This window comes from Grus americana, chromosome 3, assembly GCF_028858705.1.
Source record: "Grus americana isolate bGruAme1 chromosome 3, bGruAme1.mat, whole genome shotgun sequence".
Taxonomy (NCBI): domain Eukaryota; kingdom Metazoa; phylum Chordata; class Aves; order Gruiformes; family Gruidae; genus Grus; species Grus americana.
This window is the reverse complement of record NC_072854.1, coordinates 23,297,875-23,322,720: the sequence shown is the minus strand read 5'-3', so window position 1 is coordinate 23,322,720 and position 24,846 is coordinate 23,297,875. Positions and strand designations below refer to the sequence as shown.

Here is a 24,846-nt window from a genome sequence, read left to right as displayed (position 1 = left end):
AACATCAGCCATGTAGATGTCTCCCATCCAATCTGGTTATGCTAAGCTCCCTTTGCAGTCAGTGGAAAGAATAGTCATGATTCATCTCACTTATTTGAGACACCTGCTTTAGAATGACATGACTTGTGCCCTACTAGTACTTGTTTCTCTCCATTTTCTAAGAAGGGAGTTTCAGTGATTAGCTCAGATGGAGACATCTGCATGTGGCCTCATAACTCCCAGCCAGGGAGTCGTCTTGTGTTTTACCTCCCATTAAGCACCATGCAGGAGGTTGATTGCCATTTTCATATGTGGAAGGCATTTTTTTCCCAGACAGCAAAAGTGGCACACAACTATGTAGGGTTCTTTTTCACACATTATCTTGCAATCAAGGAGGGCTGGCTTTAGGGTTGATTTACAATTGTTGGATTGGCTTTTAGTGCACTTCTTCATTCAAAGTGGTCACTAAGTCAGCAGACTAAAATTCTGGTCATCATTTTTACCATGATTTAAAATGGTAAAGAGCTGCACTGGCTCTGTCTTTAACAGAAGTTGTAGCTCTTTCTGTCTGCCTCTCTTCTACATGCTGTGTGCACCAACGTCATCGGATGGGTAATGGCTTCCCACAGAGGCCCTTGGCAGGGTGGAGGGCAAATTCCCTCCTGGGGGACACTGGTGCCCGGTGAAATCTGCATGGGACAACCCTGATGGGTAGTTCAGGATACCATGGGAAAGGCGTTAGCTGCAGCTGTTAACCATATTACTTCTAACTGCAGTAGGGTGTCTAAGTCTCTTTTTTCTATCAGACTCTCAGCTGTACAATATTAATGTAACAGAGGAGCAACAATAACAGAAAATGAAGTTACATTAACTTAAAAAATGAGACAAGTTTATTACAAGTTAACAGTCCTCTAACGCACCCACACAAAGTTCAAATGTTCATGAAGGAAATGATGTGAGGTCAAGTGTGCTATTTTTAAAATATAACAATCTGATAAACCTTGAGCTAATACCCAAGGACAAAGCTGGTACTGAGTTACTGCACATTCCAATGAGGAATGAAATATTAATATAGAAGGCTACTGGTAGTTTCTTACAGGTCTCGACATCACTGAATCTTGCAGTGGCAGTGCTGAGAGCCAGACCCTGCACTCTTTGCTCCCAGACCTCCCGTTAATTTCAAATGGAATCATCCCTCTGTAAAGACTGAACAAAAATTGTAGGGCACGGGCCTTGCAATATTAGAAACAGTGTTTTGAAAACCTATGGAAGCTGCTAAGTCTGAGAGGTTTGCCTTTAGAGCCTGAATTCAAAGCTCCCTTCATAAATATAGTCAATATGCAGTGGTTTTCATATCCTAAGGAGAAACTTGATGTAACATGAGTCTTGCAATATTTTACAAGGCATGCTTAACCTCTTAATGTGCGTCATGCAAAGATTAAGAGGCAGCGTTATTGCTTGCAAAATCACCTGCTATTTCCGGGAAACAGTCATTTGCTGGACCTGTCCTTGTCACTGGCATAAGTATAATGCTTTTAATAATCTCCCATTCCCTAAGTGATGTGTTTGCATCAAAATGATGGATATGCTATAGCTGGCAGAATTTTTTAAGAGCTGCTCATTTCTATCTTGTTCTTCTGGTGCCATCTAGAGGTCATATTCTTAGTTCTACAAAACAGAAAATAAAGAGCTTTATTATATTTCAAAAGTTTCCTTTAAAAGCTGTCTGTGCATTAACATCACTTAGGGTGCTATTATCACTGAACCTCCGTCTCCATACAAGAGCAGATTAATGAAGTCTGCACAAGTTTTTGAGCTGTGGGATGCAAGTGAACCTTATGGGTTCGGGAAAGATTTACACTAGAGGCAAATACTGTCATAAAAAAAAATCTTTTCCTCATAAAAAGCACCTGTAAATTGGCCTTAGGAGGAATTTTCATAGAACTTGTTTTCAAGAAAATAAACAGTAAAATAGCAAAACTGATTCAAAGGAAGCAGGTGCTTGGAGAAAAGGCAGCCTTGCCAGCCTTGTAGCAGAACGCCAACATGACAGACACAGCCACGACTTTGGCCCATCAGCACAACTGGCTGACATCTTATCTGCCTAGAAAAGCGCAACATGAAACTCAGACAACACAAAACTCACCAGTGTGACAGAAAATCATTCTAATAGAAGCATTTCTTCTCAAAGGTAACTGAAATAGCTAATTCACTGTAATGCCCCCCTAGGTTTGTGAAAATAACTAGATTCACATCCAGTATAAATTCATCAATCTCCCTTGACCTTAGTGAGAGTAGGCTCGTTTGGCATTAGACCTTCTCCAGCAAATCTTACCTTCTTCTCTTCCCCCTTCAAAATGTTTATTAATTAAACTAATGCTGACACCAAGTCTGTGAAGAGTGTGTGCAAATGCTAATATGCCTCATCATGTATTCCATCGGACTTAATTACCAGAGCACCCTATTTGTCCCTCTAACATCCATCCAATTGTATTGCCCCTCTGGGCAACTAGATGCACGTTCACGCTGAAAAGATAGTCCCTTTTAAACAGAGTTGACCCGATTCATTTCCTAGCACTGATAACAAGATTTATACATGTGTGCAAAAGAATCAAAGGTACACTGAACACTGAGAAATGTGAAACAGTTTATAGGAAGTCCTTAGCCTTTTGAATACAATGTTCCTGTGAATGATAATTTCTGTACTTCAGCAGAGGATTAACTGTCATAATAAATTATTTCTGTTTGCCTGGAAGGAAATAAGTGAAGCTTGCTTAACTAAGAAGGCCAGCTAAAGGTACAACCGAGATGAACTCACCTTGTCTCCTGTGCCCAAGGATACCTCTGAAAAGCTGCCATAACATGCAATAATTTGATAGTCTCAGCTAAAATTAACCTGTGTACTGTAGAAGGAGATAAGAATAATATTAAATTCTTGCTGATACTCCCTTTGTATGCTATGGAGACTAGCTCTGATGTTTTATGAGCCTGCCATAGTAAGATTTTGAAAACATTAAAGGCCTTTAATAAGAAATTAGAATAGAAAATAAGAAAATCTTAGTTGTTTTATTGAGATATTTGCTGGAGTTCTTGTGATGAAAGATTCATATAAAAATGTTTTCTTATTTTGATAGATATTTGGAAGATAAATCCTTGTTTTGCTTTGTGGTCTAAAATTTTCTAAATAAACTATCTCACAGAAACATCACGTTCTTCAGTCTTTAACCCTCTCAGACACTTTCATTCAATGACCAGACACAGAATGTGGTTCTATAGCCACAAGAACTTTTCACCCAAAAGAAGCATTTTTCATTACTGTCCGGTGTAATTCCTGGCTGGTTATACTGTCCTTAAATATAAACTCACTGTTCTTTGGCTCTGAGTACACAAATCTTTCAAAAAGCTGTTTATTTAAAATCAAAGCATCTTTTAATAAAGTGTGATTAAAGACTCCTTTCCAGAACTGGCCTGTTCTTTTTTTATCATGACTACTCACAGATATCAATGAGTTGCAAAAGGAGACTTGCATCCTTTCTTACTTGAGGAAGTTGAAACTACAATGAATTCATCATTATCTGTTCAAACCATCAGGTTCTTAAGTAGTCTACAGTATCACATCCTCAATCCCTCCTTAAATACTGAAAACTAAGATAAAGTACAAGAAAGGGAGAAAACCTCTCAAACCTAGCATTTAACATGCTTATGTGAGAGGTCTAGTCTCTTGTTCAGTCTGTTTACCTAGTCAGACAAAGTAAAAAAAGGATAAAAAGAAGTAGCACTTCCAAATACAGGGAAGACTGTGGATTAGTGCACTACCCTTGGTGGTCAGAGATACAGGTTCAAATCCCCATGGGTGGAGAGGAGGGGGAAGGACAATGACTGAATGCTGCTCTCCTGTCTCCCAGATGAGTGCTCCAACCTCCTGTATCTGACAGCTCGTAAATTGGCTTCTCATTTCCTCTGCTTTTCATCTGTCTCAAAAATAAAACATTTTTTTAATCAAGTGAAGTATTTGTTTCCCAGAAAAAACAATGGAAGGTCTATGTCACTTAGATGAGGGGGGCGGGGGGGGGAAGAAAAAAAAAAAAGCCCTGAGATTGAATTTACTCTGAAACTGTTCATTTTCCTGTTTTTTTCAGTTTGTCTGCTGGAAAAATAAAATAAAATTAAAAAGCCAGAACAATTATTTCCATATTTTCCATAATTATGCTCAGAGGCTGTCAGAAACTCTGCACTGGCTTTTGAGCCATGACCTCAAACACAAGTTACGGTCCCGATGTTTCTGCCAAACGCTTTCATCCAGTTTCTCCAGTGAAAATTTTGCAGAGTGCCATTGCTCCAGGCCACCCCTCATCCAAGCTCCCCTGCTTCCCACAATGTTCCCTTTTCCTCACATTTGACCTAGAGACTGGGAGAAGTCACAAGAGAGGAGCGATGCATCCAGGATGTTTGTATCTTTCACCAATGTTAACTTACCTTTAGAAGAACTCTTTGCTGACAGCTGGTTAGCAAATACAAAGGCTCATCTAGGTAGACAAATGGACTTTTGTTGACTAGAGAACCTGATCTGAAAAAGCCAGTGCTGCAAACACTCAACATATATTAATGGCAGAGATGCAAGTAATCTCACTGAAGCCCATTCTGTTTGAAAGCTTCATGATAAGCACATATTGAAATCTTTGCCTAGTAGGACATTACGTCACCCATGGAAGAGTTCTGTTGTTCATTTTGGGTAGAGAAGAATCAAAGACATAATTATCCTAAGTGACTGAATTGTATGCATGTCTTTTGGTACCCGTTTGAGCTTGCATCTTGACCTGTATTGTAAAGGGTAAAATTAATGTCGCAAGTGCCACCCAGTGACTGTGATTAACCATAATTTGCATTCTTTATTGAAAGTCAATAGTCTGCATGCTACCAGCTGTGAAATTGTGCAATAAGCAATAATTAAACAATGAAAGAGAGTAAACAGAACTAGTTAGGTGTGATTTGGAGCAGTAAGTAGCAAAGGTGACTTTTAAAGTTTTATTAACACAAAGCAAGAAAAACAAAATACAACCATGTGACCTATGCTTCAATGAGTAAACAGTGAACATTTGTAAAACCCTACTAAAGATAAACTCACACTATAAAACAACAATATCACTACTAAATAGAGACTATCCACTAGACTTACATGATCAGACACTTCAAAGCCAAAGAGACTGTGTGTGTAACAAAGCAGGAACCATTTCTGAATATGTATCTAACTGCAGTTCGCTGTTTTTAGTGATGGGACATTTGTTCTCAGCGGGTTGTTGGTTTGTTTTGTTGGGATTTTTGCAGAGGGTTGGAGAGGATGGAAATGGAGGTTTACTGTAGGTTTCTGCAACCTGCCATTGGGAACCTCTGGCAGGCATTTGGCTTTTTGCAAGTCCCACCCTATTACATATATTCAAAATGAGATTGTTGCAGATGTGTACAGCACCATAGCACAGCTACCTCCCTAAAGCAAACTCCTAAAAGCTCAGTTTCCCTTTGGACATTACCAATTAGTTACGTGTGGGAGCACCTCAACTACAGCTCATGTATTCTATTCTGTTTGTCAAAGGTAGTGTCAAGCTTTACTTGTTCCTGGATTTTGCCTTGCCCTCAGGTTTGAGGACTTCTTCTGATGGTGGTATTGGCCTGGGTTTAGCAAGCTGGCCTGGCTTAATTTCAGGCATTTTTTCACCATGTCTGTACACACTTACAGTGACATCCACTGTTTCCCCACCATACTTGTTCTTGACATGGATGCTATATTTGCCCGAGTCTTCTGAGCTCACTCCCTTGATTGTTAAACTGGCATATTTCCCTTGTTCCAGTGAAAATGCATAGTGCTCATTAAATTCAAAGACCTTGTCATTCTTGAACCAAATCACTTCAGGGTCAGGATTTCCAAATACAGTACAGGTCAGATTCAGCGTCTGAGGGAGGAAAAAAAGAAGTAATTTTAAGGATCAGTCAGATTTGTTTAACCAGAATATTCTCAATATTGCTTTCAGGCACTTTTTATTCCGAGTTAATTAAAATAAGACAGGTATCATGTTCTTGAGGACTGAAAAGTAGAGTTCCTATTTTTTTTCCTTTGATTCAGTCTTTCCACCATCTTACCAGTGTCTGTGATGCAGTAATAGCTTCAGGGTAACAGTGTCTGAAGATGGTAAGTTGGACTGTCATTACAGTCCTGCCTGCAGGAGACTCCTGACAGCCCATTAGTCTGACATGAGGTTCAGGCAATGATAGGTTTAAAAACATCCTTGAAGTTTCCCTGTACACAGCAGCGGGGAGAACTGAGAAAATCTTTTCTGACCAAGGCCTCCTGAGGTTCTTGCTTGAGATGATAATAATTTAAAAACAAAAAAACAAAACAAAAAACACTTAAAAATAGAGTATATAACATGAATCATTGGACATTGATTCCAGGTGCTTCTGACTAGTAAAATGGAAATATTTCATGAAGATTAAATAATACATAAATGTTGTCAAAGTGTTACACATGTGTACAGTGTATTCAGAGAATAGCTAAAATAACCTGCCATCCTGAACCTGCAGTTCAGGTATTTTCCAAGGACTGAACTGAGATTGAAGAAGCCCATAAAATTTTCATGGTTGTTCTTCCAGATTTTTATATAGTTACTACTGAACCCCATTTTGACCGCCATATGTATATGTATATAACCTTTATGTATTTAGGTACAGGGTGCATTAAGAAGAGTGTGGCCAGCAGGTTGAGGGAGGTTATCCTCCCCCTCTACTCTGCCCTGGTGAGGCCACATCTGGAGTTCTGGGCTCCCCAGTTCAAGAAAGACAGGGTACTACTGGAGAGAGTCCAGCGAAGGGCTACAAAGATGATTAGGGGACTGGAGCATCTCTCGTATGAGGAAAGGCTGAGAGCTGGGTCTGTTTAGTCTGGAAAAGACTGAGGGGGGATCTGATCAATGCTTATAAATATCTAAAGGGTGGGTGTCAAGAGGATGGGGCCAGACTCTTTTCAATGGTGCCCAGCAACAGGACAAGAGGCAATGGGCACACACTGGAACACAGGAAATTCCATCTGAACATGAGGAAAAGCTTCTTCACTTTGAGAGTGACCGAGCACTGGAACCGGCTGCCCAGAGAGGTTGTGGAGTCTCCTTCTCTGGAGATACTCAAAAGCCACCTGGATGCAATCCTGTGCAACCTGCTCTAGGTGATCTTGCTTTAGCAGGGGGGTTGGACTAGATCTCCAGAGGTCTCTTCCAACCCCTACCAGTCTGTGATGACAGAATGAAGGAAATAATCATTTGAGAAGTTGCATTGATTAGTGCCTATTTTGTCCACCTTTGCTTGAAACTCATTCTGCACAAAATTCTGCCCTAGATGATTAAAAGTCACCTTAAGAATTTCACATATGCACCACTGTGTTAGGGAAAAAAACCAAACCAAACCAAAAACAATGAAAACCCCCAAACTGATGATAGTTTCTACCAGAATGCTTCCTTATATTCCCCTCCTCTCCATATTCCCCTTCAGGTTTCACAGGCTCCTGACCCAGAGGGAGCAGAGAAAGTCCATCTGTGTGCACACATGCATATTTTTGTACAGTATTTTTCTTGAATTATGACGAATGAATAGCCATGCCAGAACTCAGAGAAAAAAAATAAAACAACAAGAAATTTTAAGTGATCAAAGGTGCCATACGTTCACAAATAGAAGCAGTCTTGCATATTACATGCCTCCAGAGTCAAAGGGGAATGTTGGAGGGAGATTTGCATGCTCTGGGTACAACCTAGTGACAGCCTAAGTGTTAGTACTCTTAAAGAAGTGATATCATGTAGGATGTAAAGTTAACTAATACCCTATAGGAACTAGCCTTACTATAAAATATTTAAAAGACTAATGATGCAAACACTAAAATAAAATATTGGAAAATCAAACTAATGTCTAATTACTTAAGTTTAAATCTTACCATCCTTTCTGTAACTCAGGCAACATTTCATGACTATTGCCCTCAAAAGTGACCTCATTTAAGAGCAATTAATAATTAATTCATGATAATTAATCAAGTCTTAATAAGTTAATATTAAAAACTTACCAGAGAACAGATATATTCCACAGTCATTTGAGATCATTTGGGCCTGTTCTAATTTATTAAATTATATATCTGACTTAAAATCTTTTGTACTCTCATAAGAAGCACTATTAAAGCTTTGTCTTGTGTCCATACATTTATATAGTTACACTGTTCCACTACATGAGGAAAACTCTCTGCTCTTTTTTTTTTTATAGTTACTTCTCACACCTGTACTTATGTGATTCTTGCATGCTACCTGTCAATTTTTAATTTAGAGGTGATTATAAAGTTTCATTTCCTTGTGATACATTTTGGTTTGCCTGATTTCAGGAATCAGAGATTTTCTCTTCACACATTCAGTTCTATAATCCTCACATGATTAGGCCCCCTTTGAAGACTTTTACTTCTGGAAACTCACTATGTAGCATTTCCTTAATATAAGGTTGTGGGGGTTTAGGGCATGGCTGTATGAGGAAACGTGGACCTGTTGGAGCAGGTCCAGAGGAGGGCCACAAAGATGACCAGAGGGCTGGAGCACCTCTCCTATGAGGACAGGCTGAGAGAATTGGGGTTGTTCAGCCTGGAGAAGAGAAGGCTCCAGGGAGATCTTATTGCGGCCTTCCAGTACCTAAAGGGACCTACAGAAAAGATGGTGAGGGACTGTTTATCAGGGAGTGTAGTGACAGGACAAGGGGTAATGGGTTCAAGCTGAAGGAGGGTCGATTTAGATTAGATGTTAGAAAGAAATTCTTCACTGTGAGGGTGGTGAGGCACTGGAACAGGTTGCCCAGAGAGGTTGTGGATGCCCCATCTCTGGAAGTGTTCAAGGCCAGGCTGGATGAGGCTTTGATCAAACTGGTCAAGTGGAGGGTGTCCCTGCCCACAGCAGGGGGGTTGGAACTAGATGATCTTTAAGGTCCCTTCCAACCCAAACCATTCTATGATTCTGTGAAGCTGCAGCTAGTCTGTGCATGCAGTCAGGGATGACTTCACCAAGCTGTTTCCTTCCAGTTAGATTGCTTTAAGATGTTGGTCATAGGGTGACTTATACCTAACCTCCTCAGAGACTGACTTTCTTGCTGTGAGGTTCTTGCTCTGTCTACCACAATAAGCAGCCACCTCATGTGAACACCCATTAGAAACAAAGGAAGGAATGGGCCCAGAGGAAAATCATCTCTGTTTGGTCCAGAGTTGAGTAGCTTTCAGCATCCACTGCAAGGCCCACATGATCCCACTTCTTTCTAAAGAGGCTGCTCCTGGATATCCAGAAAATGGCCAAGTACACAGAAAGTTGGAAGAGTTGTGTGCAACCTCTTACTGCGGTGGTAAGAAATACAGCTTCCACACAAAGCGACACAGCTGTGGTCTCTGAAGATGCACTTCACATGAGACATAAACAGCCTGATCAACATGCTCTTGATAGCCAGCAGATGGTAAGAGTCACATTGGCTCGTGAGTTGATCTGCTATAGTCAGTCGGAATGAAAGTTCATCTAGCTCTTTTAGATGTCAAAAGCAACTGCTTAAGAAAGTGTACAAAAATAAAGAGGACGAAGACTGTGATCCTATTCCCAGTATACCTTCCTGCTTTCCACAATTTGGTGGCTTATAAACTGGTTATAAGCACAGGTTTTATCAAGAACATTGTATTTAATGGTCCCTGCTGGATTTCCTTTCATGATATTGCCTATTTTCTTTTTTGGACCCAAATCTATTTTCACCTAAGGCACTAAGGCACAAATTAATTATGAGCCACTTGAAAAAATACTTCCTTTTGATTCTTTAAAGCCGGTAATGACCATGTAATTAGGCACTCCCTAGTTCTTGTGCTGTGAGAAGTGCTGGATAATCATTTCTAAGTACCTCCTCTGCACCATGCACAATGCTGCAGATTTCTTTTTTTTTTTTTTTTATTTTTCTCTTTCGGTCATTTTTCTTCCCAGACTGAAGATACCTAGTTTCTCCCCTAGTCGTCTTCTGTCTTAGTACCCAGAGAGTTTGGGCTGAGGTTGCATGAGATCCCACTCCACCATGACAAAAAGCCCAGTAAGGAACACTAGTCTGTCAGCATCACGAAATTTCATCTCCAGCAGTCAAGGTGACCTAGGAAAGGACTTTGTGAAGATTTACCAATTTTGACATTGTATCTGGGTGTTTAGTTATTATTGATGTAAAAAAATATGTGTATCATTGGCCTTCAATCTCCCATAATTACATATAGTAATGGGGCTAGATGCCAATATAAAGGAAGAGGGAACAGGGCAGGAGTGGGCTCTCCCCTTGAACTGCTCTGCTCAGTAAACAGAGCTGAAAGCCAGCCCAGATTTGAGTATGCAGTTAACTCAGAGCCTCTACATAATCAGCACAAAAGGCCAGTTCCTCTTGAGGCTGACCTTGCTTGCCTAAGATCTGAATCTTGAGGCTGTGCCTCCTCTGACTGCACAGTCAGCTTATGGTGTACCTATGCTCACTTGTGACTTTCCATGTGTCTCAATTAAATTACTACCATTAGGTGGTTTAAATTGTCTTCCTGCTCTCTGATTCTATGAAATCATCTGCATTCACTCCCCTTTTGCCATTAAAGCAAATCTCTTGACAATCAGCATGACTCAGTGACAGAAACTGTCCTTACCTTCCCATCCATTATAGTAACGACGTCAGGCAAACCACCAATGACTTTACCACGATCTAGGAGTTAAAGAAAAATATGTGGGTCATGTGAAGTTTAGAACTCAAAGTTACTAATTTTTTAATGATTTTATAACTTGGTGCCGTATTAGTCACAACTTTTGTTTGGATTTATCTTTAAGAAAATGCACTTCTTGGTTAATTAAATATAAAATAATACAATTCTTGTGATATTTTGTGTTACTTCTTTTTAACATATTTTATGGTCCCCTCAGCTTTTTTAGCAGAGATTGTGCTACAGCATTCTAAACTGATATACATAACAACCTTGAAGCTACTGCTGAGCTTGACAGTTTGTGCTTTGGGCACAGAGCAAAGCAAGGAAGATGCTTTTAGCATCTTGGTGGTATCTAAGATCTAAGGAAAATTTGTTCTGCCACTCTCTTTGTGGGCAGAAGCATCTTGTCATTACCAGGGGAATTGATATCAAAGTACCAGAATTCCTACAGCCCCAAAAAGTAACAAGCTTCCCCACTGTCTGTGTCTCAGGCATTAGCAGGCAATTTTTTACTTAATAGTTAGATCCCAATATTTAGTATCATCACCAGCTTTCAGAGTCAACACCTCCTTGTGTGATACCCAGAAGCTCACACCTCACAAAACCTCTGCAGACACAAGAAGATATAGTGGAGGCTTGCAAAATGTGTAAAACTTTTAGTGGGTTTCCATTGAAATTAAAGGCAAATAAACCCACAAATTACTATTATTATTGCAGTATTATGCACTAACAGGGGATTTCTGCAGCCACAGAACTCTGAAAGCTGTGACAGCATATCATGATGGATGCCTTAAAGAGAACACTAGACTACATTGTAGAACACCTTTGATAAAATGTAAAATAAACTTACTCTTCTCAGCAAAAGCAGCTGCCCTAAAATTGTTGAGGAGGAGAGGAAAAGAAATATATAATGTTATTAATGAAATTATTAATATTTTTTTCCATAAGTTAAGACACTACTGTTACAGCATTAAAATGCAAAAGATGTAGTGCTTACTTGAGTCGCTGGAATTCTGCATATGCATCATCAAAAGCTGTAACAAAACAGTTGAGAGAGTTATTGTCCATGACCATAACTTGCATTTGGGGCTCAGTATAAACATTCAAACACATACCCTTGTTAAAGCTCTTTTAAAACCCATACAGGGTTATACAGTATCAAAATGGGAAACCAAACCCCTGTAACCCAATGCCATTGGTGGTGAAAACAGATACAAGATTAAAAATATCATAACAGTTATACAACTAAACTGCAACTGGTTCTGACCAAAGGCTTTCTCTTTCTACTGTTATTCCTCTCATTATTACCAGTTAATTCTGTTTAATCCACGAAAAGCCTTCATATAAAGGATCTTATAACTATACCTTGCCCAGACAGATCAAGTGTGCGTTTGTAGGATTCCTTGTCGCCAAAGATTTCAAAGGTGTAGTTCCCCTTATCCTTTTCAGTGGGTTCACATATCTGCAACCAGGCAACATCCTCTCCACCTCCAATCTTCATCTTTTCACCAGAAGAAATCTTAGATTCCCTTGAAAAAATAAATAATACAGATTAGTCTGAACATTCTTTTCATGTATATTCTCCATAGGAGATCATCTATAAAAAGTTAAAAAGGATAACATACTATTCCTAAACTACAGATAAATTGCAACTACTGACAGCAATTTCACAGGAAGTTCTTTTCCTCCTAGTGGGGGTATGAAACACTTTGGAGCCATTAACTTGAGCTTTCATTCCAAAGATTAATTGGTTCACCCTCTTCTCATTCTCCTTCTCTCCACACGCACAATCTTCTGTGTTTATATCTATATGCACATACATGTCTGCATGTGAAAATGGTGCATGACTTTAGAGTTCTGTACACTTCATACACACTACCATGGAATACATCAGAATAGTAAATTAGAGGCAAATAACCTTTTCTGATGAGGAAAAAAATCTTTACCTTTCATTAACTTCAAAACTGATGAAGAAAAAAATAAAAGATTTGCATATAATTTATTATTCTTACATCAAGTCAAAATACACCTTTGTTTTTTTTAAGAACAAGACAAGAAGCAAGTTTCCTAACTGCAGATAATTAATAAAGAGGTCGTTAAAAACCAGTAGCATTCTATTGACCTATCAGCCCTTTCTAAGCTAAGAACATAAGAAATGCCCTACTGATTCAGATCAGTGGTTCTTCCGCTCCGTAATCTGTCCTGAAGCTATTTAGGGAGAGCGTGCAATGCTTCATAGCTAGAGAGTTACTTGGATGGGAAAAAAGGAATTTTTACTATTTCTTTTTCTGTAAGTTGACTACATTGAGTTCAGCATACCAAATTAGATACCTGGGTAGAAACTACTATATATTAGAAAATACTACATATAATATTCCCCACTGTGCCATGAGTGGATGATGCATGCTGGCTTTAGGACTTGTGTTATTTTCCCTGCTACAGATACTTCAAAGCTAGCTAGAAATTTGCATGGCATGTTTCATGATGTGCAGACAATGGTAAAAAAAACTATGGATGGTCTAGCCTTTCATTTTTTCCAGGAAAAATATTGCTAGAACTCCATTTAAAAGAGCCAGGAGGTTTGGAAAGGCTGGGAGAGGTTGGTTCATTTGTTTGTTTGTTTTAGTCTTTGTTTTAGTTTTAATAACTTTGGCTTCCAATCATTGTATTCATGGGACAATTGAAATTTTATTTGTTCAAAATCTGTGTTCAATGTTCTTCAATACAATCAATGTGTAAGACCTTATAAAATCTGAAATATTAGGGGAGGGGGAGGTGTCTGTATGTAAATATAAATATGCACACTGATATTTCCTTCCCAGCCATGTAGCATTCTCTATTTTTGTATTTCTGTGAACTGGATGGTGAGATGGACTAAGTCACTTTTAAAACTCAAGCAGACATAGTAAAAGACAGAGGCAAAAAATATTTTTCTTTTCCTTTCCATCGTATTAGTATCACATTTATTGAAAGAAGGAGCAGAACTTACTGAATACAAAGCTTGAGTTATGAGTACAGCTGCATACCCTTGCAGAAGTGTTCTTGAGCTCCCTGAATCTGATGATCACTGACACTTTTCTTGTGTTCCTGTCTTCACAGAAATCAAGGGCTGGACAGCATTGTAAAACTAGGACAACATGCTAATAAAGCAGCCTCTTCCTGTCCTAGTCAGACCAGTTCACTGTGTGTCATCTTTGTAGGCCATCAAGGAATGTGAAAGTTGAAACCACTTGAAGAGTTTTAAAATCCTTCCAAACCTTACCTGCAGTTTCAAACAAATGAGGGCCTGACACAGCAAAGCATTTGAACACACATTTAACTGTAAACACACAGATGGATAGAGTGCCTCCAAAGTCAAAGATTAATGTAACACGAGGGTGGAAAACTATCAGGAACTTTAAAGCTCATTTCTTGACATAATTTCAGCACTGAGGGCTATTCTCAAAGTATTCTGTGCCCCATTGAACATCTTTTCAAAGAAGATGAACAGAATTAAATATTTTGTGTTACTTAAGACTGTATCAGTTTGAAAAAAAAAATCCTTTCTTAATACAGGCTTTTATTAAACTGTGAGAGCAGATCCTTGGTATTCACCTAGTACTGGAGGAGAATTTCATCCATTTAAAGAAAAGGGCAGCCCTGAATGGAAAATGATGCTCGAATATTTTGTTATATTTGAACCAACCAGATAATATAATGGAAGACAAACAGTCTTGTGTTGAATAAGAGGCTGGAATACTGTAGATTTATTTTTTTTTCCTGGCTGTTACAGCCCTCCTGACAAGTCTGTTAATATTTCTATGTACTCTCTATGTGAAAAGAGAATATGAAGTGCTGGAAAGAGAAATTCATTAATGTGGTCCAGTAACTAAATGAATACCACATAATAGTAAATAGTAAATCATAAAGATGGCATTTTTTTCTCAAATAAAATTGAAAAAATATTCTCCTCTACCTGTGAGACCAGTTGACTTTCATTTCCTCATTGTAGTACTTTAAGAAACACTGGAGCCTTATTCCTTCCTCAGTGCAAAGGATCTTCAGTGGAGAGGCCGACTTACCTATGTAAAATAGAATATATGCAGATCAAACAGGATAGTGGAATGAAAGATATGCAGATCAAATAGGATAGTGGAATAAACAGGAAACAACCAAATGGATTACTTGTACTCTCAGGATTTTAAAAAAAAAAAAAAAAAAAAAAAGATCAAGATCTGAGCCATGATTCTCAACTACCACAAAGAGTCAATGGTTCGTGCCTCTCAAAGGAGATCTGCTGCTGATTTATATCAGGTGAAAGTTCAGTATGAGTTTATGGTGCTGTTGTCATATACAAGCATTATGACTAGCAAGATCCACTGCGAAATAATAAGCTAGTCATATAATTGCCATGAAACAGTAGTGTCATGATTCTAATTGCATGAAAAAATTATTCTTGTGCAACCCTGTTTCTTTCTGTAGAATGACTCCCAACTTCTCACTGGGAGCAGAATCAGAATCTCATTCCCTCTGTATCAAGGTTTACTTACTAATGGGTAGTAGGAAGACATTTATTGCTACAACATTGTCACAGTATCTAAAACAAACAAGCCAGGTGGATTAATACTTTGTTCCCTTTTAATAGTGTCAATTAGCAAGGTCAACTGCCTATTCAAAAACTTAATAACATGTCCATAATAACATAAGCATCGTGACTCTCAGAGATTTCCCACTTACAATCAAAATTGTCTGCCTCAGGCTCATATGACTTTAACATAAAAAACTTACATGAAAATCCAAGACAGCGTTTACTTACCACTGACTCCGCTCAATGCCAGAATTATATCACTATACACTGAAGAGGGGGGAAAAAAAAAAAAAGTACCATCAAAATTCAATCAGAACATAGCTTTGTTATGTTCAGTTTAATTAAAGCAATATGGGAAATCTCCACATCCTTAGGCAAAGAAAACCATTAAAATTGCAACAGGTGTATGGGGCAAATTGGCGACTGTGTACAGCATATGAATTCTGTGCTGTGTCACTGAGTGTCTCTGCTGGTGTGGAGCCAGCTGTCTCTGCCAAATCTTTGTATTTGTATCCCTCAGGCCAGAAACAATAAAAGGTCATTAAAACAATAGTTCACATTCAAAGGAGAGTGCAGGGGAAAGAGAAATTATCGCGCTCTAGGTGAAAACAGTTTTCACCCGCTCCCTGTAGGGTGGCGTTTGACAAATGTAAACCCCTTCACCAGCAAGTGAAAGAAACCAGGTATAGTATCAAGCCTTTGAAATAGCACAGAGCTGGAGGGTTGGCAGAAGGGGGAACGCTGGAGGCAAGGGCAGAAGTGGGTTTGCAGAGCGGGGAACTCTCGCAGCAGAAGAATCCTATTCAGTGTCACTGTGTAAGATGGAAAGAGAAAGAAAGAAGCACCATAATCTGAAGAATGCATATTCAAGACTGAAGAATTTTTATGAATAGGGAAGAGAGTGAAATGCACGAAGTTCAGAAAATATTACTTGTATATTTGGTCTGTATCGATCTGTATCTGCACATTTTTCGTCTCTGCTAAAATAAATTGTGATTCAATTCTGTAACCTCTGCAAACTCCAGTGTGCTTGTACTGGCATGTTGACATGAGGACACGAATTGCATACTATATATACATTACAGATGTCTGGGAAAGTGGGGTTATATTACCTATACTGTCTAAATGAGATGTTTATCCTGAAAGAATAACGGGCAGAATTTATGCAGAGGAAAAAATGCCTGAAAGACTACCAAGTGCTGATACAGCCTTCTGAGGTAAACCACAGCTTAAGAACGCAGTCTGATATTTATCTTTTCCTCTTATTTCAGGTACTTTTCCAACCTGCTGAAAAAAGATGTTAAAATCTTTGGTAAACTGAATTAATTTCTTTAACATGTTTTTCTCCCTCTATTAGAACCCGGCAGAATATATTCATTATTTGGGTCAAATGTTTACATGCAGGTGGGATGAATCCAGGTTCATTTGGGCCTACTTGGTGGGACCTAAGCAAAGAAGCACAGGGAAGCTCTCTCTAGCAAAGCTTAGTAAAAGTCATTTATGTTGGCAACAGATCAGTCTTTGCTATAGACTCAGAAGTAAGTAAACTAACATTTTTTTTACTGAACAAATATAAATATACATAGAATTACAGTAGCTCACTGTGATATCTGATAACATATGAAACCTTATTTAAATGCCTATCATCAGTGCATTTTAGACTAGATTCTCTTACTCATATTTGCATTTATCTTCATTTGAATGCCAATGCACACTGAGCTTGAACTAACCTGCCCCATACAATATGCAGTCTTCCAGGGCCCCCTTCATGCTAAACTTCTCTGTTTATCCTTTACATTTCAAGGCTAACGACACCATTTAGGAGACCCACTGTTTGGTCTGACACTGCAGTTCTCGTGGTTTTGCTGGTTAACGTTTTCAAAGCCTCCCGGACCAACAGAATTAGACACTGTGAATTCTCCAAACAGGCATTTCACTGTACATTTCCAGACAGAACAGTCTTGCCCTACCTGAAGTATAGTCTGGAAGCTGGAAGGACACCTGGCCATAAGATGGAGAACTATTGCACCTTTTGTTTGTCCCAGAGGTCAGGATATGCCTTACTTGAAAACCCATAGACTAAGGGAATTATATCTGTGTATATATCAAAGGACAGGAAGGGAGGAGGTGGTTAATGAGGATGTATTGGATAGAGTGAGCATAAATGGTATGGAATAAGGAGGCAGAGATTGTACTGGTTTTGGCTGGGATAGAGTTAATTTTCTTCATAGCAGCTTGTGTGGTGCTGTGTTTTGGATTTGTGACTAAAACAGTGTTGATAACACAGGGATGTTTTAGCTATTGCTGAGCGCTGCTTGCACAGCACGAAGGCCTTTTATTTCTGTTCCTCAGACTGTCCCACCAGCAAGTCAGCTGGGGGTGCACATGGAGTTGGGAGAGGATACATCCGGGACAGCTGACCCCAACTGACCAAAGAGATATCTCATACCATATGATCTAATGGTCAGAAATAAAAGTTGGGGGAAGAAAGAGGAAGGAGGGACATTCAGAGTTATGACATCGGTCTTCCCAAGTCACCATTACGCATGATGGAGCCCTGCTTTCCTGGAGATGGCTGAACACCTGCCTGCTGATGGGAAGTAGTGAATGAATTCCTCATTTTGCTTTGCTTGTGTGCACAGCTTTTGCTTTACCTATTGAACTGTCTTTATCTCAACCCATGAGTTTTGTCATTTTTCCCCTTCCAATTTTCTCCTCCATCCCAATGAGGGGGAGTGAGCAAGTAGCTGTATGGAGCTGAGCTGCCTACTAGGGTTAACCCACAAAACAGCTGTACGATTTTACAATCCAAATAACTCTCAATCCCCACTGACAGTCTCACATCAACATATTCAGCACTTTGGTGCTTTAGGATTTTTTGTAGGCATTAAAGCTTAAATTTAGAGAGAGAGAGAGAGAGAGAGAGAGGTCTCTACAAAAATTCTCACAATAAAGGAGGTGTCTGTCTGAGTAGAAACTTACTTGTCAGTGTTAGATATTAATCATTACAATGCCCAGTGTCAGCCCTCCTAAACTGGTAATCTGCAGTTCAGGCCTCTATAACTTAAGAAGACAATTGAAAGGCAAAGGACTCAAAAAATGTTAGCCAACTTGCCATTTGCAAGGGTAGATCTTGAGAGCTCTTGAGAACATGTGCTCATTATTTCAATATAGTAAACTGAATGTTACCTTTTCCTGATAATTCAAGAGTGGATACATCATGACCTCTATCATCTGATAGCGTTGCCTTATAAACTCCTTCATCTTTGCGAGATAGCTACAAGGAAAACACAAGATGTTTACCGACAAACTTGATAACAGTACAACATTTGCTCAACACCTGCATGATTTTCTACATCAAACAACATACATTGTACCTCATTCTGGTTAAATATTCTTACCAGAGATGAGATGGAAACTATGAATGGCTTGTGTATGCTTTTTTATGGAGCTATAGTTAGTTCTTAAGTCTAAAACACATTCCAATTTCAGTTCAATTGCTTTGAGAAACTGTGTTTTTTTCTCTTGTTCCAAAAGGACAAACAGGATTGATACTGGTCAGTAGAAATTACAAGTAGTGTAGTAAGATGTAACAGAGGGTAGCTTCAACCCACACAAACTTTAGATATACAATTCTTCTTCAACCCAAAATGTTTATTTTTTTGAATCAATCAATGTAAAGCATAACAACAGATCTATATCCTTTAACTGTCCAAATATCAACTCAATAGCTTTCATTCAATCAGCAACTGTAGTCAAATTATATCTATGCTAAGTAAATAATGAATTCATTACCCTTGGTGAGTTTACATTCTAAAACCTAACACAGTGATACTGCATTAAAGGCAGTTGGGGTTTTTGGCTTGGGTGTTATTCTTTTAATTTATTTTAAAACCTGAAGAAAGTATGTAAACAATTATATATAGATTGGAGGTTATTCATTTGAATCTTAGACTTATACAAGTCCACAAGTAAGTAAATCACAGTAGAAGCATCATATAATTGAATGACAAGTAACAAGGGCAATTCGAGACAAGCAGAAACCACCCTCCCCCAAAAAAATCTACTCAAGAAAAATTAAGCCAGTGGAAAGTCAGTATCCTCTTGCAAGTGAAATGAAGGAAGAAAATTAGAAGAATATGAAACCAATAAATAAAATAAATAAATCAATTAAATGGAATGCACGTTATGCTGAAAGCAGAAAAACCTGATCTGGGGAGGTTTTGGCACTTGATGAAGGCAGCAACTATGCAAGCTAAGGCTTCAGACACAAGTTAGGTTATCCTGTTTGCATAAAGATAAATCTTAAGAAGCCATATACCTCAAATCTATTCATTTTAGGCAATAAAACTGAAGCACTGTCAGAAATTAGGTGCTCGAACAAATTGAAAAATTAAGGACCAATAAGGAAGAACGAGATAGAGTTCATCTAAGGACACTAAAGCAATTTAAGCATGAACTGTCTGAGCTGATAACAAAAATAGATATACTTTTACTAACATTAGTTACTCACCAGCTAATTGAAGGGTAGCAAATATAGTTTTTCTTAAAACAGTTCACAGAAATCATGATAGCGGGTTTAGTGCTCTGCCTGGCAAATCTACAGCGTGTCAAGCAGAAGCTGTCATTTCTAATCAGAAGGTGATACTGTACCCTGGGAATACTGAAGTGACATTCTCCCTTCTGCAGATCAGGCACCTCATCGGCGTCAATCCCGGAACCATCCTTATACCACTTGAAAACAGTCTCCTTCTTTGTGTTTGCAACCTGTACAACAGAAAAGGCACATAAGCCTGGCTATGTTCTGAAGAAAGGTATCACACTGTAGGTAGCCACACAGGTACTTGCAATATAAGAGGCCAATTTTTTTATAACGCATGTCAAATAAAGCTAAGTTAAAAAAAAAAAACAAATTACAACCAAGTCCTACTAAGCAAATCTTAGTCCTATGGTATTTGTTTGCAGCACAAAACTGGTCAGAAGTATACAGCTTACAGCTTCAGAGTCCTGTCAAATCCTTAAAGGCAATCCTGTCAATCTCTTCCCTTAAAGGGTTTTGCACCCTTGCTATGTTGTTGTAGTTTGTCTAGAGATAACTGTGAGAAGTATCTTTGAAATTAGAGCTGCTGAACTCTCCTTTATCTTTTTGTGTTTGCCATGTGTCTCCAGAGAGCTGTAACACAGAACCTAGGCCCTATCTTAGAGAGTCTTCAGCCAATTTGCAGATTTATCCCAGCTACCTGAGCAATGTCTTTCAGGGCTAAACTGCAGACAGCAACTGAAATTACTATTCTGAAAGCATTTGAGACTTCGAAATTGTGAGCTGCACCAGAAATCATTTTTTTCTACTACTATTGTGTCCTATGGGAAGTACAAAGACTTGAGGAATCCTACAAATTGCACTCTCTCCCAACACAAAAGGGCTTAACAACGTGGTGCAAATGCAGAGAAGTTGCTTGAAAGCCAGAATTTTTCTGTAGTAGCAGCAGCTCATCTAAGCAATGCATAAATAGACTGCAGCTATACCTCAAGTACTGCTATAATTTTGAAATGTAAATTGTGTATTGGTGATGCTTAAAATATCGTTGGATGAATGACCTCAAACTGTGAATCCAAAGAAGCTAAAAGCCCAGCAATATATTTTATTTTTCTCCCTTTCAGACACACTACAGTTTATTTGACATCGCTATCCCCATACCCTTCTAAAAATCACAGAAATGCAATGGTATTTCCATGTGTAGCCTGAATTCCCGGTCAGCGTGGCTTTGGTAGAAGGACAGAGCTGGCAGGACATTTCTCAGTCCCCAGGCAGTTGCTTTAAAAAGCCTCCTTAAAAGAGAACTGAACAAACGGATAGAGGGCAGCCCAGAAGTTAATACAGATCTACAATAGTTTTCAAGTGGCTTGCTTGGAGGAAAAAAACATGCACCAATTTCTAACCCTTTCACTTTAGAGAAGTCTTACTCCGGAGATGAACGGCTCTGTGAAAGTTCTCTATAGAGGTGACTAGACAAATAGGAGGGCCCCCTATACTGATTCATAGAATCATAGAATCGTCGACATCTCTATAAAACCTGCTCAAATTAATCACATATATTGCTGCTTAATAACCAGTGTGGTTGCTATGGATCTCTGACAGAGTATTTGAGATCACAACCTGGCCCAAAGCAATGCCTTGCTTGAGAAAAGTGAGCAGCGTTTTACATTTACCGGTAACTACAAAGTGGCTATTCCTGTAGCCATATGACATGAGTGGCAATTTTATTTGAACAAAGCCTGAAGGAACAAGCCTTTAATGCTTTTCAACAATTTTTCATCAAAGACTGTTAGCACTCGATCTGACAATAAATAGACTGAGTTTCCGTCACATGCAATTTGCAGTGCTGAAGTTATTTCATGTTGACATTTACTATGAAAAGTTACCTTTTTTGCTGTTTAGCTACACACCAAAAATCTTGCTTTTAACAGACACAGTACAAATAAGGATCAAAGTTATGCAAGACCAGGTAGCTTCTGAACGTTCTGAAATTTAGAATTACTTGAAGAAAAATGAAAGTAGATGATGGTATATGAAGAAAAATAAACACACAATAAAAAGCAAACACCATCAAATTATCATTCAGATGGACAAACATGTCTCACTGGCATGTAGGGGCTGCAATACCAAGAACAAGGTCATCAATCCCAGCTATTTCAGAATTAAATACTAAATCAATCAAGAGTCAATCAGGTCCAATCATATAGAAAACAAGTGGTATGTGAGGTAACATGTATTATTTTTTATATACTACTTTATAACACAATCCATATTTGTTCATTATTACTGTTATGGACCTGGATCATACAGTCAGTCCTCTGGCCTACACAAGCTTCCAGTTGGCTTGGTTTCCTAACTGACCTATTTCATGCCATGGCCTTTGAGAAAGTCAAGGCAAATGCCCTCTCCTGCAGGTACTTCCTTCACCTTATCGCAGGCACTTTCAAGAGATAAAACCACCTATGACAATTATTTTTGCACAGGAGCACTAAACAGAGCCTAGAAGAGACCTGGGCCAAGTGCTTTGATATGGGCTGGGGAGGCAGGGATTGTTCCTTGGGTGTTTTTATTACCACAGAAATAGCCTGCGACAGTCACACGTCTAACTTGAATGTCAAGTATCTGAAGTTCGTAGGAGAAATCCAGGCTTTGTTGTTCAAACTCTTCCCATGTACAAATATCAGTTAAACAGGCATAAACAACAGCACCATGTGATTCTAATGGCCAGTCACATACTAACAGTAACAAACATTGTAAGGTCAATGGCATAGTTAAAATGATGAGTGTGCAAACAGCCCACATCCTAGATTTCATTTACATAAAATGTTCTGACCTTATGAACAAAAAGTACACTGGTGAAACGCATATAATCAGACACTCGGCCTTTCACAGTTTCAGTGGTATAAACAGGCTCGACAGTCAATGAAAAGAAGGATAATTTCGGATTAATTTGTAGAGAATTAACACTAGCATAACTGGTTCAGCAACATTTAATTCCCCATGTGAATGAAAGGATAAGCAGGGTTCGTGCCTGAGGCAAATGCATGTCGAGATTATAAAGTACTCCAGCTATGCAGCTCAGTACCAGCAAATGTACCACGTCAGCTAATGAGTGCTGAGCCCTAAAATGGGGGCACACAGAATGGCAGCTTCACCACCCAGGCCAGTTCTGCTGGGAATAAGTTGAGGTTAAAGGTCTCCTAATTAGTGAGCAGTAAAAAAGGACAAAAACCCCACAAATGTGCATGTAAATTGCTCATAATGAATGATGCAAGTTAGTCTAATTAAAAGCCAAAAACTTACTCAAAAGAAGTGGAGAAAATTAATACAAAAGAGCCCACATTACAGGAAAAGGCAATGAAGAAGAGTTTATGCCTGTTGAACTCAATTAACTTAGTTATTCAGAACTCTAAGAAGTCACTCTAGAAGAACAACAAAAATGAAAATATACCAGTTTAAAATGGCATATAAAGATGTTAATAGCAGATGTTACTGAATTCCATGCACATTAGCATTAGTTAAGATTCAAAAGTTATTAGCCAAATATAATAAAAATTATATTTATAACATTAGTTCTAGAAACCGTTGTTACATGTTTGGTTACAGTTGATTAAATAATAGATGTTTTGGTAGAGGACCCTCCAAATCAGAATGTGGTGAGGAAAGAATTTGAACTCTGGCTTTTTGTGGCTATTTTTTGAGGAAGGAAGAAGGACCATTAAAGGATGACTATTTTGTTTAAGTTATTTTTTATGGCTCACTATTCTTATAAAGAATTAGATCACCTAACACATTTAGAAATGTCCTGTAATTTTTTTGTTGTTGTTTTAACGCAGACTACTGCTGAAGAGTAGTAAGACAGAAATTTTGATTTTAAATATTTCTAAATAATAAAAAAGTTTTCATACAAAACTTTTAATTTTAAAAATATCAAAATCTTTCCTCACATTTTCCTACCTCAATTTTTAATCAACACATTCTAAAAAATTATTTCAAATATATTTCCTCACCTTACAAGAAAGTAAAACTTCACATGCCTCTGTAACTTTCCAATGCAAAAACTCTGAGAAGTGAGGACCTAAGAAACAAAATTGTGTTAAAACATACGGTGTAGAGTGATGAGTATCAGAGAGATCCAGTGAAAGAAAGAAAAAGGATGACAATTATATTATAACATCCCTACACCAGAACGATGAGAGGGAACTCTTGAACTTCCCATACACTAGAAGGAAAACTCTGTAGTAAATTTTTATTATATTGACCCAGGTGGCTACAATACAACTTAGAAATCTGAGGCTCATCTCTGTTTGTATGATAAGTGATGTAGCGTTCCAAAATGTAAAACAGTGAATGAGACAAATTACTTACTAAATATGTTTATGCCCAAATGCCAACTAAGCATAGGAAAGAGACAGAGTAGCTACAAATAAGTGTACAAACAATGTATGTAATGCAAAGGGAACTGGAGAATAAATAAATATATCCAAACACTCAATTAAATGTTCAAAGCAAAAATCCCACACCAGATATTATTTGTCCAAATTATAAAAGTAAAAAAATATATTAAACATTACAAGCAGAACAAGAAATATTTCTTTTCCCCACTGAGGTTCCAATCCTGTAAATACACATATCCTTGAGTAAATTTACTGGCATGTATAGGCTTTTTAAAGTTATCGTGGTTACTCATATCAATAAATTTATATGTTCTAGTGTCTGCAGGATCAGGGACCATAACTGCAATATCCAGACCTGGGAGGTAGCAAAGTCCCAAACTTTCACTTAAATCATTGAGAACCGAAAGATCTCATGAGTTTATGCTGTAAGTGTTATAATTTCTTGCCCAAATCTATTAAAAAAAAAAAAAAATCCCCCCTCCAAAAAATATAAAATAATAGAATTACATTGCTTATGTAAAGAATCTTACCTAAGCTATTTAGAATAAATGTTATTAATTATTATTGTTACTTTCATCCTAAAAACCACATGCTTGCCAAATGA

General features: G+C 38.3%; 1 protein-coding gene across 5 annotated transcripts in view; it reads right to left on the bottom strand.

Moving 5' to 3' along the window:
• Nucleotides 1-4,843: 4,843 nt before the first annotated feature.
• The window catches only part of MYOM2 (myomesin 2), an 85,472-nt gene continuing 65,469 nt past the window's right edge, over nt 4,844-24,846 (bottom strand). For 4 of the 5 annotated variants that reach the window (XM_054820650.1, XM_054820651.1, XM_054820653.1 and 1 more), the window contains 10 exons: nt 23,856-23,923; nt 19,962-20,075; nt 18,498-18,585; nt 15,537-15,575; nt 14,697-14,802; nt 12,107-12,270; nt 11,739-11,775; nt 11,592-11,614; nt 10,688-10,743; nt 4,844-5,927 (listed from right to left, as the gene is read on the bottom strand). In XM_054820650.1, coding sequence (XP_054676625.1) covers nt 5,583-5,927; nt 10,688-10,743; nt 11,592-11,614; nt 11,739-11,775; nt 12,107-12,270; nt 14,697-14,802; nt 15,537-15,575; nt 18,498-18,585; nt 19,962-20,075; nt 23,856-23,923 — 1,040 coding nt within the window. In that variant the 3' untranslated portion in view covers nt 4,844-5,582. Of the gene's footprint in view, nt 5,928-10,687; nt 10,744-11,591; nt 11,615-11,738; nt 11,776-12,106; nt 12,271-12,724; nt 14,004-14,696; nt 14,803-15,536; nt 15,576-18,497; nt 18,586-19,961; nt 20,076-23,855; nt 23,924-24,846 lie in introns of those variants that run through there. The other variant, XM_054820655.1, reaches the window with a different exon arrangement.